At 39.4% G+C, this 15,040-nt stretch overlaps 1 protein-coding gene across 6 annotated transcripts in view; it reads left to right on the top strand.

Annotated features, from left to right (window-relative positions):
* The window catches only part of cadps2 (Ca++-dependent secretion activator 2), a 282,773-nt gene that overhangs the window by 46,010 nt on the left and 221,723 nt on the right, over positions 1 to 15,040 (top strand). For all 6 annotated transcript variants that reach the window (XM_017305475.1, XM_008410955.2, XM_008410954.2 and 3 more), the window contains exons 6-7: positions 3,626 to 3,747; positions 9,763 to 9,874. In XM_017305475.1, coding sequence (XP_017160964.1) covers positions 3,626 to 3,747; positions 9,763 to 9,874 — 234 coding nt within the window. The remainder of the gene's footprint in view (positions 1 to 3,625; positions 3,748 to 9,762; positions 9,875 to 15,040) is intronic.

Raw genomic sequence — 15,040 nt, 5'->3', positions numbered from 1 at the left:
AATTTTGAGAGCTATGATTAATGTAGTTACAGTTCTATCCATGTTTTAATGCTGCAGCTCAGTCGTTTTGCAAATAGTTCAAAGTTTAAACTGGCATGTTGAACATCTTTTATCTGGTCATTTTGTGGAATATTTAACAACTAGAAAATGGCACAAAATAAGAATATTTTTTCCACTCTGATTGGCTGCTGTTAGACCTACCAATTTAACTTGAATATTCATTGCATTATTCATAGACGCCTGTGAAAATAATTTCTATTCCCATGACTTTTTTATTCTCTGCGAAATTATTTTTCATCATAAATACAGAAACAAGCATAAAAATCAAAACATCTACAATARTGATAGTAATATTAATAAAATAATAGTSAGTACAAAGTAGCCTACAAATTCTTTGGTGGGGGGCTGTGAGGGACCTGGATAAAGGCTGGGGGGGTGCTGGCCCAAAAAAGATTGAGAAACACTGATCTAGATCAAGGGTGAGCAATCCATGTCCTTGAAGGCTGGTGTCCTCCAACTCTTGGATGTCTCCGAGGTTCAACACGCTTCAATCAAACAGCTGAAACACTAAGTTCTCCAGAGTCCTGTTGATGACCTCATTATTTGACTCAGGTGTGTTGAAGGAGGAACAYATCTAAAGGTTGCAGGACACCGGCCCTCAAAGCTTGAAGTTCCCCACCCCTGATTTAGATCGATCGGTCTGTCTGGTCAGTCAGTCAGTCAGTCAGTGAGGTTTCTCTGTGTTTCACTATGTGTTTCTTTCTGATGTCAGGGTTTATTTTGCTCCATGTAGTTTCCGGTGTTCCCTGTTAATTTTATCCTCATGTGTCTCCCGTAGCTGCTGATTAGTTATTTCCTTCACCTGTTCTCTCTGTTACTTAAGTTTGAGCGCACCTTAGTGGGACGCAGGATTTTTGTCTGGGTTAGTGTCCAAGTTGTCTTCGACATCAGAGCTGTCATGGTGTCACAGTGTCTGGGTTTGCCGAGTTTCTGGTTACCAATGTAATTCCGAGTCCGAACCTGTCCCCTGTTTGGGACTAATAAAAGATAAACGCCACGCTGCCGCCTACCTGTGAGTTCATTCCATGTTCCAAAAATGACCTTTCTGACAGTGACTATGTTGTCTTTGGTTGGGCGAACAAAGTCCTGCCTAAGATCAGTAGTTGTTAGCGACCAGTAGCACACTGCAGTGGATGTTTAGTGTCCGAAGCAGAAAGCTGACGTCATTGTTTCTGCCTACTTCCAGTGTAAAAAATGGCTCCATTAGGGAAGCCATTTATGGTTGTATTGACACAGAATGCCCTGCGCTGTAATTCACTTCCTGCTTTTGGAACGGTTAGTTAGCTGGAATTCAGATGTTTTCAACAGAGCAAGAGTTCACTTCAACCGGAGTGAGACCTAGGTTTTTAGGCGGATCAGAGTTCACTTTTTTAGTTCATTTTGGAATTCAAATTTGCATTCACGCTTTTCAAATGAATCAGACTTTATAGACTAACAAATTAGAGTCTGATGAAAGACTCTAATTCTGGAGTCTTTGGGTGCGTTCACACTGCAGCCTGAAGTGACTCAATTCCGATTTTTTTGGCAATTCCGATTTTTTTGCCAGGGCCATTCACACTGCCAGTAAATGCAACCTGTATGTGTTCCGCAGTGGAAACGGCCAAACGACCTGAAAGTGTCCCGCATGCGCAGTAGAGGGCGCAATAGCGTCAGCGTTCTAAGTGTTTTGCCAACTGCCATAAAAGAAGAAGTGCTCAATGTTTGGGGAAGTAAACATGGAGGCTAACGGTGGTGCTTAGCTTACATATTTGAGCTAAGCTCAAATGTGTAAGAGGAGACAGAGTTTCTGGTTACCAATGTAATTCCGAGTCCGAACTTGTCCCCTGTTTGGGGACAAACGGGGGACAGGTTATCCGGCCGGAGCAACATATTAACAACTTAATCATCATATAGTCCGTCATAGTTGTTGTTTTTCTTCCCACTTGCGCGTATCAGGAGCAGAATAGTGAGATTTGTTGAGAATCAGTGACATTCAGTTCGGATGAATGCGGCCTGAACGTTATGGTCGCATTTGAATCGGATACGTATCGGATATGGGTCACATTTGAAAAAGAATCTGACCTGTGCTGTTCACACTGCCATGAAAAGATCGGATACAGGTCGCATTACGACAAAAAAATCAGAATTGGGTCACTTCAGGCTGCAGTGTAAACGCACCCTTTAATACAGAATTAGAGTCTGGATTAAATGGTACTTTCACACCAGCTCAGAATTAGAATTCAAAAAATTTGAACTCCAAAACGGATAAAAAAAAAAATCAAACTCTGATCCACCAAAGACCTAGGTCTCTGTCCGTCTGAAGCGAACTCTGAAACGGTTGCACTAGAGAYCGTCTCTAGTGCAACATAATATTCCAAAAGCAGGAAGATTGCGACAGTGCAGGACATTCTGGTCAATATATTACTCTGTGCTCTTTTGGTTAACGGAGATGTTGTGTTGGTTGTCATGGCAACGGGTCTGCATGCCTGAGACACAAAGCGAGGAAAAAGCAGAATATAAATGGATTAAAGTTGTTTTATACCTGTTTATCAGCTTATTTTCCCTTTGCTGTAATTTTTAAACCATTAATAAATGACAGACTGAATTGCCTCGTTTGTTTGAACATATTCATAACAATCATCAAATAGGATGAAATATTTCATTTGTCTCATATATAAAGTATATATCATGGTTTGTTACATTTTGACAAACTAATTTTAACAGTGGCAAATATGTAATAAATTATTCACCAATATAAAAGAAATTTGCTTAGTCTTCTCGTGCATTTCGTCGGGAACCAAACTGTTTATAGATTAATATCAAGGGAGAATACATATTTTATATACCAAAACATCAGCAATTTCTTCAGCTTTAATTTAAGCTATATTTATAGAAACTGGGTAAGAAATAACAGTGCTACGATCATTTTTGTGGCAGATCCTTGCTCATTGCTCATTGGAACAGTCTGGTTTTGTGGACATGACTTACCATGTAGTAATGGCTCCTGCAGCAGCATTGCTAGCTGGTTTTTCAGATAGTTTGGGTCGTTTGACACAGTGCAGTGTGAATGCATAATATGTTTTACAATCTGAAAATGTAACAAATGTTACAATTTTGGTCCCCAATCGAACCGAGTCTTCCAGACTATCAGGTGTGAAAACACGCCAAGTCTGAGCGCGAGGAGAAGTTTTGAGTACAGATATTGCAAGTTTTGAGAAGAAAGATATGAAGTCCTGCTTTCAAAATAAATATCTAAGCAAAAGTATTAAAAGTTTTGAGAAGAAAAGATACAAAATTCTGCTTTCAGACTGAAAATATGTGCTCTTAGATTATGACAGAAAAATTTCTCCATACACCTGCAGCTGAAACTGCAATGGTTCTTTTTAAATTATTTTTTATTAAAATTGTTTTTGTTTGATGACAAACCCCCCCCAATGAAATCAAATTATGTTTTTGGTTATAATGTGAAAACCTGTGCAAAGGTTTAATGTTTATCACCATAACCCTAACATGTCTAAGTAAATGTTGTCTGACCATTAATCCCAGGAATACTATTTTAGTATGGATCCTCCCATGTCTGTTTCAGGTTGTTATTGATGAGGTCCAGGGGCTGAAGTCAGTCGCTCCAAACCGAATTGTTTACTGCACCATGGAGGTGGAGGGTGGAGAAAAACTTCAGACTGACCAAGCAGAAGCTTCAAGACCACAGTAAGTTCGCCTCAAAGGTTTTTACTCAATAGCTCTAAACGGGCGGTAAAAGCCTTTGTGCAAGCAGTCAAGGACATAATTCTTCTGACTGCCTTGTGTAAATATTCCCTCCGCTCTCACATCATGTCTGCATCTGTGTGATTAACTGTTTTAAACTTTGCACATTTTTTATGTTTGTGTCTTCCAAAATTCAAATCAGCAGGCCAGGATTTTTACATGGTAATTGATTTTATCAAGTCCAAGGCACTTCATACTACCTTCAGTCAGTTATGCATTCACACACACACTCACACTCACACACTGACAGTGGTGAGCTACTGGATAGTAGCCACCAATGACGTGCGGTCAGGGGAGGCAGGTGAGGCTCTGTCATCATGGACACACAGGACAAACAACCATGCACACACACTTACTCACACCTAAGGAGAATTTAGAGAGACCAATTAAACCGACAGTCATGGTTTTGGACTGTGGGAGGACGCCGGAATACCTGGAGAGAACCCACGCATGAACAGGGAGAACATGYAAACTCCATGCAGACATTTGAGCTTAACTAGAACTGTACCTGAGGTCTTTGATTTCCTTACTGCATTCTTCACAGTGGAAACTGGCAGCAATGATTTTTGTATCCTTCCCTAAATCATAATGTTGATTTATGTTTTGAGGTCCCCATATTGCCAGTCTTCAGAGGAGATGCGAAGAGGGGAATAACAACTGGCCATCTTAAATACTTTTTCTCATGATTGAATACACATGTCCAGGGTTTCCCCCAGAAAACCTGCTAAGCTCAGTGGTCGGGGCGTTGAGGAGGTCCACCGGTGGTCCACCGCGTTTTTGTATTAAGAGATGTTAAGTTGACAGGAAATGTAAAAGTATTACTGTGTWATTATGTTATGGGAAAATATCTCCAGTGAAATGCTATTTAAATCCACAACTAGTCCAAAAACAAATTTGCACTTCTGTTTAATCCAAAGTAAGTCAGCGGCTCTATCAGGACCCCAGGGGATTCAGGGGTCCCATAAACACTAATATTTTAAAACAGACCACAGATACATAAATGTAACACTTGTTTATTGAGATTATCAATGCTGTTAAATTTGATTCAATTGTTTATGCATACATAAATTAAAAGATTTTAAATTGTTTAACATTTAAATGTAAGATTTTAAGGAGCTGGCAAGTTTACTTTGTAAAACTCAAAGAACAATATTCATAGTTAGATTGTTTTGTTACCACAGCAACAATCTGATGCTGTGAGTTTAATCCTTGAATTTACAAATACAAATTAGTAAACTGCGATTATTGCTTTTTAGGCTGGCCAATTAAACTACTTTCTCCCATATTTCACTAAATCTAACACAAAAGTTGTTAGAGGTCTTGATGATTTTAGCAGCAAGAAGGGCCCCTAAATCAAAGTCTGCTCAAGGCCTCAAACAGCCTATGACCGGCCCTTCATGATGAGGTAATCTGCTGCACTGCGCAGAGATGAGCAACAAACGGGAGATTTAATTCAATGCTGCTAATGTGGCTTTAGTAGCTGTTCCATTTCATGTCTGTTGAGTTTTTAGTTGTCACAGAAACTGTTTTGGTTGGTCAAGTTTATGGGACGAATTTCTCAGATCTCCGCGCATTAATTCTAGACAACAAGCCAACAAAGTAGACAACAAACAAACATTTGATATGGTTTTAATGCATCGTGTAACCGGAAAAATAATACTAAAAATAATAATAAAATAATATGAAATCAGCGTGATGTGTGACTCCGAGGAGAGCGTGAAAACTCCTCACCGGGCTGAACCTGCATGATGAGGTTAGCGCTGCTCGTTATCCACTAACGCTCCGGCCAAACGGGACCATAAACTTTACAGGGAAGACGGACACAGAGCCACAAGCTGGGCAGCGTGGTGAGATGTAAACACCCCATATAATTGTTCGTTCACAAAGATAAATTATTCTCACCGCTACACAACGCAACCTCTGAATTCGCTACAAGTTATTCCTGCGGTTCACATTGAGCTGCGCAACCAGAGCTAACGCGGCGGGTTTTAAACTCTTACCTAGAGTTCTCCAAAGGATCATAATTCCTCACAGTAAGTTGATGTAAATATCCATACAGGTCAGCCTGTGTCCAGTTTGAGTGAAAGGAGGCGCGCGATCTGCGCTGAGGTAAAGCAGCGGCAGCGCGAGGCAGCCATGTGATTAGTTGCGCGGTGTCTGCTTTAAATGCATAAACTATAAAGCTATCCATTATAAACCTTTCCTTTAGGAATAAATCTGTTCTGCTAGTGAGATGCTAAGAGCAACAGAGACCCTTGCAGCCCGGCTTTAAAAAAAAAAGCGATTTTTAAAAAATTTGTATTATTATTTTCCTAGAAACGTAAACGAGCAACGCTTAGCCTGGCGGCGGGGCTAGTAAAGCATGGCGGGCCGCCAGGCTTATAATACACTGGGGGAAACCCTGCATGTCTATGAAGTTCAAATCTTGATGAGCTTACCAAACCAATTTTGTGTTCTAATAAATAAGTGACAAGTACATAAAAACAAAAAAAAAAATCCATAAATGCAGGAGTTTTTTGCACCTATCAAATTTTGTTATAATGAATATTGCACATTTTCTGAAACCTCATTTTAATGCTGAAATATCACTGTGCCCATCAGTTAATTGATATATCAAATTGAAATGACTTATGCAAAAACCCAAGATTGGCATCAGGCCTGACCTGGCCAGCCCGGCCTGAAGATATTTAAGATTATCAGGGGTGCCTGATAATCTTAAATATCAGGCACCCCTGATATTGAGTCGTGGCATCATCAGCCCCTCTTGTAAATTGTTGTCCATTAAAACTGATATTAAAGGTATTTCTTACACTGTTGTGCCTCCTATATAAAAGCACTGTAAACTAAGCTTAAAGGTAATAGTTCTGCAAGTTGGGAAGACCCTGTCTATCTTTCTCCTTCTTTAACTATACTGCTTGCACTATTAATCTGTCCCATTCTGAGAAACGCCATTCTGGAACCTAAATAGGTAGACATTAAAATAGATATAGCAAGTGTGGAAGAATGTTCATCCTGACCAACTCTATTCTGGAATATCCTCGTGACTACCAGTAGTTCATTTTTGTCCTCTGTAGAGGACATTTCTAAACTTGAATATCTCCCACTCCCTGCATTCTACTGAATTAATTCCTTTTGGTATCTACAGAGGACATTTAGGGCTTTTCAATGATGCCACATGTGAAGGGGTGGGGCTTTGTTACCTTCCTTTTTCTCATTCATAAAACTGACGTTCATCAGTAGAAGCACATTTTATGGGGAGAGACAAAGTAAGTGCATAAAACTTTTTATTGCGCAAATTTTGATTTAAAATTTTGTTGGCATATTCTAAATAAGTCTCTTAGCAGCATATTAAAACATTCTATGAATTATTTTGACTGTATTTTATCGTAGTATTTAAAAGTTGAAAAATTGTCCTCTGTAGTGGACATTTGTAATTATTTTTCTGTATCCATCCATCCATCCATCCATCCATCCATCCATCCATCCATCCATCCATCCATCCATCCATCCATCCATCCATCCATCCATCCATCCATCCATTTTCTGTACACCATTGTCCCTCAGTGGGGTCGGGAGGGGTGCTGGTGCCTACCTCCAGTAACGTAGCGGGCGAGAGGCGGGGGTCACCCTGGACAGGTTGCCAGTCTGTCGCAGGGCAACACAGAGACAAACAACCATGCACACACACACCTAGGGAGAATTTGGAGAGGCCAATTAACCTGACAGTCATGTTTTTGGACTGTGGGAGGAAACTGGAGAACATGGAGACTCCATGCAGAAAGACCGGGGCCGGGAATCGAACCCAGAACCTTCTTGGTAGGCAACAGTGGTCAGTTTTGTAAATGTGAAATTCACTCTTAAGTTGATGTTTGGATATTTTCTTTGGGAAAAAACTGGTTGCCATCAAGGTTCAATTTCAAATGTATGGGGTTCTGATATCACTGTAGTGGACACATCATATTTCAAAAATAAAAACGTTTTTCCCCAAAAAAATGTTTTCAGTATGCCAATTACCTTACAAAGATTGTGGAATTTAAAAAAAAAAAGGTGATTGGACAATATTTTTTTCCTGGTAGTCAGGAGGATATACATTTGAAAAAGGGATCAAATTTAATCTCTGTATATCAAATTTCAACTTTGAGATTAGTTGACATCAAATAATCCTGGATAAATCCTTTGACAATGTGACCTCTAAAAATGTTAAGGATTCTACTTTCCAATTCCATTTGGACAAGCTTTTAATTTTGTTCTGTGGATTGTAAGGAAACATTCATTTATCRTAAATTMAGGTTGATTTAAAATAAACAGTCCTAAGTTACTAAATCAAAATGGCCTCAGAGCAGAGCTAATTATTTTGTCCTGACTGATTAATTCTGCAAAACACAGGGAGGAGCCAGAGGAGCTCTTTTTTTCTTTTTTTACAGATTGTCTATCATGTTAGGACAGTGAAAGTTTTAAAGCATACGTACTAGGGCAACTGATTCTGATCAGTTACCCTAGTGTAAGATAAGACTGGCAACCTGCCAGGCTTTCCCTGAACTCCCCCCCCTCCGCCAGGCTAAGCGTTGCTTGTTTGTTGTTAGAAAAATAGTAATTAAAAAAAAAAATCGCTTAATTTTTTTTTTTGAATAGGCAGAGTAGAATTCTTCCTAAAAGATGGGTTTATAAACCTTACTAAATACCTTGTTTAAATGCATCAACTATATATATCTTTTAATACAAAAATGAGTTGGGCTGCTGGTGGACTGCCTCAGCGCCAGACCACTGGGCTTAGCAAGTTTTCTGGGGGAAAAACTTKATCTTATTTTTGATTTTTAACTTTAACGTTTGATTTGAGAGTCCTCTGTCAGGTGGAGCTCGAACTGGGCTACGTCTGTGAAATATTACTTTCTCATACCGGTCCAACAGTGAGGGGAGAACCCAGACTTATTACACCCTGATGACTTTTAAATAATTTTTCTTTTTATTAGCTTTCTGATCGTCATGCTCATCTGGGTGAGTGTTGGTAGTTGTGCTCTGTTTTACCTGCTGTCTGGCTGCGCCAAACGTCTTTTTTTTTCTGCAGTGAGCTTCGATAACTGGCCATACTCCATTAAGAACTTGTTTTTTAAATGTCATTAAATTTGTTTTGTTGATGCATTTTGGTCCTTCACCCCCGACGCAAACTTACCCATTCACTCAGAGCGTTGAAGTTCCACATGACCTGACTTAGAATTTGCTGTACAGTGAGAAGGAAAGGAGGAGATATGCTGCACACTGACTTCTAAAGGCTGCAAAGTATCAGATACTTTGCAGCCTTCAGACCAGGTGACTGGTCTTTGTGATCAGCAACAAAAGACAATGATCAGGGATCATGATCATATACTTTTTCACAAAAATTTGCTGATTATGATCAGTTGCCAATAGATCGGCACACTACTGCTAACAGTAAATTATCTGCAAACAGTGACAGCTTTTGTTCCCCAGATGCCGTCTGAACTCCTGTTATGTCTGGCCTCTGTCTTGTCTACTGACTTAACGGCTCTATGAAAAGAGCAAAAAGGAGCAGTGAAACAAAGATCTGTTTTCCAGAGAACAGGGATCTGATAGGTGTTGGTTAATTTTATCCTAGCTAATAGTTTGTTGTACAATGCTGCAATTACATCAACTATGGTTTGGTGGAACACAAACTTGGACATCATGTTTTAAAGAAAGAACCATCTGACAGTCAAAAGCCTTCTATGTGTCTAAACTCAGTACAAGGGTCTATTTTTTGTTGTACTACATGATTTAAAATATGCAAGATTGTCTGTTAAGATATGATGCTGAGTGTACATTAATGAGAAATAACTTTTTTTTAATTTTAGCAAATGGCTGCAATGAAACAGAGAAAAATTAAAATGGGTCTGAATACTGATGTTGTTTTGATGACTATATTTCATCATATTGTTTCATAGTTTCTAATTTGGTGTTTTGTAGATGGGGTACTCAGGGAGACTTCTCTACAACTCATCCCTTGCCTTTGGTTAAAGTAAAGCTCTTTACAGAAAGCACTGCTGTCTTGGCTCTGGAAGACAAGGAACTGGGCAGGGTAAGTTCAAAAATTAAATGGAAATGAATACTTGTGAATTAATCACTGATGGCTGAGTTAGATTAGTTGCTTTCTAAGGATTGGAAATATTTTTGGAAAAAATTCTTTCTCTCCATGAAGAAAGGCAGCATGCTGTTAGGACAATGTGTACTTGCAGTATTACTGCAATATATTCTAATGGCAGTAAGAGTTGAGATTAACTTACATTTAGTCACAGGCCTAAACAGTGTCTCATCCCTCCCCTTCCAAATTTCAAATCCAAGCTGTTTGTAACAGATATCTTCGATATTGTGTGCACCTCTGCTCTGTTGGTTAAAACTGTAAAGTAGACCAATAGCAACAGCAAACTATAGTTTGTGAAATACTTGATAAGTAAGATTTCATTTCTAGTTGTTTGTGGAAGGTCTAAACCTTCCACCTCTTAAACAGTGGTACATGTATCACTGTTAGATGTTCCAAAACCCAGGGACAGGCCTCAGTAAAGCAGGCTGACRATAAACCACCTGACTCAGCAATGTTTTGGTTCYAGCTGCGTCCTCCTAACGGCTAGAGGGCTGTTTCACAAAACCAGGATAGTGGATAAATCTGGGATTTTCCAAATATCCTGTCTGAATTAAAACTCCATTTGCTTTTACAAAAGCAGTAGTTACGATGGCAATTTATCCTGTACAGCTAGCCTGCTCCAGACCAGGCTAACAGCCAGGCTTAGTCGATCCTAGAGTCTTATCTGTTCAGTCAGCACTCACGACAATCAGAAACCAAAGTGTTTGGTCCATGATTGTTTTCTTACCTGTCTGTTTGGGTCTTCTCTATCATCCTGCATTACAATACCACTGATTCATTTTGGTATTCAGTCAACTACTATTATTTTTTTAATATCATGGTGGCATAAAATACCATGATCCTTTTTAAAATGATCCATGTGAACTACATTACTGTTCGATTGTGTTTCTGAAGACCACTGTTTCACTGGCAGAGTAGAATTCTTCCTAAAAAATGGGTTTATAGTTTTGACAAAGAAACAAARGTGTTGTAAGGAAGTCAAACCATATAAGTTGTATGAAAGATGATTTATTGACAAACAGGAAGTTAATCATTAAAGGCCTTATRCTGTCCACATACTTTTATCCACATATTTCCCAGATACTGCAAAAATGTTCTTATTTTTGATTACCTTTGCTAGAACAACCCGCAAAACCACTTGTACCTTATTACTCTTTCTCTCTCTATCTCTTTCTTTTTTCTTTCTCTTTTTGTTGTTTAAGTTCACCCGTTGCCATGGCAACTGCATGCAAGCCGAGCAGAGATCATTTTATTCTGCAATTATTGATGAGCGTTCCCCTGAACATAGCGCTGGTTGGTTAACCAATTTAGCTCATTTGAACTCGTGCTCTGCTCGTCAGTCGGTCTTTGAGTCGCCTTTTTTTTTTTTAGTGGAACCGAAATGCACAGAATTGCGCAAGACCTCGTTGAAACAAAAATGATTGAGATTATTCTTTTATTGAGTCATTACTTTGAACACGTTTCAATGAATTTTAAAATTATTTTTAATAAAGTTACAAACATTTTGGATCTCAGCGCGTCAGAAGAGGATGCTTTATCTGTGGCATATGATCATATGATCGGTWCACTTAATGATATTAGTGATTAGGTAATGCATTAGCAAGTACTTTTACTTTTAATACTTAAGTATTTTTAAAAACCAGTACTTTTTTACTTTTACTTAAGTAAAATGTTAATGTGGTACTTTGACTTTTACTTAAGTACATTTTTGTYTGTGTATTTGTACTTTTACTTAAGTACATTTTTTGAGTACTTTCTCCACCACTGCTGCAGACGCAGCAGACAGGAAGAGCTGTGACGGTGGAGCCAGCTGCACAGTGCATGCACATCAAAGTAGAGGTGCATGAATGTTTAAACAGATTAATAGAATTTGAATAGAACACATAAGAAAGTGGGGTTGGTTGCCAGTCTGCAACATGGAGACAACACCTGAGAAATGAGCACAAATCCTCCATAACCTATCTGGTGGTTTTGCCAAGAAAATATGCAGAACAAAATTTTGAACATAACATTTGTTTTGTTCAGCAGTGATATTTACTGAAACGAATCCCAGAACAAATCAGGAAATTGTAATGTTTCAGTCTTAACTTTGTACTAAGTCTGGTCATAGTCAGGATCTGGATCACTGAAAACATAAAATGTAAAGTGAAGGTCATCAGGTGACATAAGGTCAGTTCTGGGCTGAACAACATTTTTAACCATTTCCATTGATAAGCATACAGTGTCTCAGATGGAGCCCAATGCTCAGCTGTATAATACATTTCAGAATCTGTGAAGTCTCCGGGAGTGATGACACACACCCCTTCTGCAGTTAAAACAAGATGAATATTTAATCTGCACATCAAATCTCTGCCCAGAAGGAGGATTAATCATAATTAATTAAACACTAAAAATGAAGTTGCAACCAAGTGGAACAGAAACATTTTCTTTGTCCATGTTACCAGACGCTGAGACAGAATATGTACACCTCCCACTAGGTTTTGGTGTTTTCCCCTAGCAATCAACATAATTTTCTTTAACAGACATAATTAAAACAGACATTTTTTTTAAAGTGGGGAAATGGTGCATTGTCAGACTTGACACCTATTAACACAGATTAAATAACACAGGAAAGACAAGAGAGAGTTAGATTCTCAATACTGGCGAGGAGAACAGACAGAGATGTGCTTTCAGGTACAAACCTCCTGCTGCTCTGAAAGCACWTTTACCTGCCCCCCTCTTTTTACTGTCTTTAGGACCCTAATCACAGAGGGCGCTGTAACTCTAAAGGGAGGGAGAAAGACACTTCATCACACAGTTACAGCGCCAATGATAGTCACTAACTAACAACACAATCTCTTAACCTAGATTCTCCAGTTCCTGACCCAGGGTCAAACAGAGCAAGTTGTACATCTTCACGCCGACGGTTTTACAGCTATCTAAGAGGTCAAAAGCAGGACGTTCTGTGAAGAGCTGCTGTCACTGCTCTTCTTCAGAGAGGCCCTCTGAGAAAGGAAATCAGAGATTAACAATACAGGGACATTTCTTAAAGATATGACTAAACAAATAAGAGTACATAAGGTAAGAACATTAAAAAAGTATAACAAATAGTTGATAATAATACAATTTACCTAACAGCATGGAGGTATGTTCCTGTCAAAATTGTGTAATGGCCTCTCTGAGTAAGGTATTTGGATCATTTGAAGCTGGTACCACTTTAACATTCTTTGGATGTAGCAGTGTGTATGTGGAACCTCAATCTCCTTGGCAGTGTCTTCCAAAAGTGGTGAGGCGGTTCAGCCCAGGCTCCAAACCTCCAATAAGTCCACCTTGGTTGTCCGCTGACGTGCATTGGGCAATTGTTTCTCCAATGTCCAAGTTTTCCACAGTGGGGACACGCAAATGATCAGGGCCAGGATCGACCCTGTCCTCTATCACATTCCCCCCGTCCACCAAGGCCTCATCCACACAGTTGGGTGTGATCTTGACGGCCAGAAAACATGGTCGGGGCTGCATCATATAAATTTGTGTTTCTTCTCTTCTTGCGGTCAGTCACTACATCATGTCTGTGGAGAACATGTCTTTCTAAGTCCTCCAGCTTCATGCCAGGTCTTCAGCCATGGCATGAAGACCTGGCATTTGTGCAAACCTTGGCATTTGTCCAAGGTTTGCACACCATCACTGGGCCAGTTGGTCCTGAAACTTTAAGCATGGGAGCAGTGACCTGCACTTTGGACAGGCCTAGATCTTATTTTCAGCATCAAGTAGCCTTGGAGCCATTTTTCTAGGTGTATGTCTTCTGGTTTTGGATGACACAGGCTCATCTTGTGGTTCTCTTTAATTCTGGCTTAATTACTTGCTGAGGCTGGGACTGTCCTGAAGCTTCAGCCTGGAAACCTGGAGCAGCAGGTAGTGCAAGCACCGGTGGGCCAGTTACTGGTTAGCGACCTCATGGGTGGTGCAGGAATAAAGTTTCAGATCCATCAGCTGAGGGGCCTGCAAGTCCACCTGTTAGGAAATATACAGTTACAGAGATGAAGAACCACTGATGGTAGAAGAGGGCACGTATGGCAGTGGAGCACTGGGGAAACTGGCATCATCAGTGGTCCCCTCCCCATTTTTCTTAAAATATGGGAACAGTCCTCAGCCAATCTGTTCCTGAAGGGAGGTTTGATGGGCCTTTTTGTAAAATAAATTTGGTGGACTAGAGCGTATCTGCTTCTCTAGGCTAGCCAAACCATCCGCGTCCCACTCCACGTATCTCCTAGCTCACCAGCCCACTTAAGGATGCCAAAATTTATGGAAATTCTTTAATAAATGGTAATGAAAACTGTTAAGAAATTAGAAAGTTTGAGCTTTGTCTTTAAAGTGCTTTATTCAAAGTCAGAAACATTTGATGGCTCTGACTCTGAAAGTCAGAGAAGCAGAGCTCTAAAATTAAGTTGTACATATCCTTTATATGCTTCACAGCTGACCACATCCTGTCTTTACACACACTGGCACACACACACATGGATAGCAAAGAAAACAGCAAAGGGGAAAAACTCAGACCATCTGTAACAGAAAAAACTCAATACATAGAAACACATATTAACTGATACCTGTTTGAAACCTTCTTGCTCTGTTTTCACACACATTATCTGACCTTTCAAGTCCACCTGCATCTCACACTATGTGCTAAAATTCTGCTTTCATGCATAAACTTGCAAAGAAAATAACAGACACGTCTATACACGTAAGAATGCAGATATATTTATCAATTCTGCCATTTTAGCTGCAAACAGGTTTTGTATTTTAGAACCTAACTATATATAATTTCATGAGCACTTTTGAAACCAAGCCAAACTCTGTGTACAACCTAACCCACACCCACATAGAAGACGTTATTATGAAACTAAGGGAAGTTTTAAAAAATTGCTTAGACAAAACCATTTTAGGAATTTACGTGAGAACTATGTGAAAAATGTGAACTTTAAATATTGAAAGAACAAAAGCAACAATATTTTTGAAACAAGATATAGAAGCTGGTCACAGGATTTGGTAACACTTTATTTGAAGGGGTGTGCATAAAACTGGCATGACACTGTCATAAACATGGCATAACACCTGCCATGTTTATGACAG

Source organism: Poecilia reticulata, linkage group LG6 (genome assembly GCF_000633615.1).
Source record: "Poecilia reticulata strain Guanapo linkage group LG6, Guppy_female_1.0+MT, whole genome shotgun sequence".
Taxonomy (NCBI): domain Eukaryota; kingdom Metazoa; phylum Chordata; class Actinopteri; order Cyprinodontiformes; family Poeciliidae; genus Poecilia; species Poecilia reticulata.
This window is presented reverse-complemented; position numbering and strand designations above follow the sequence as displayed.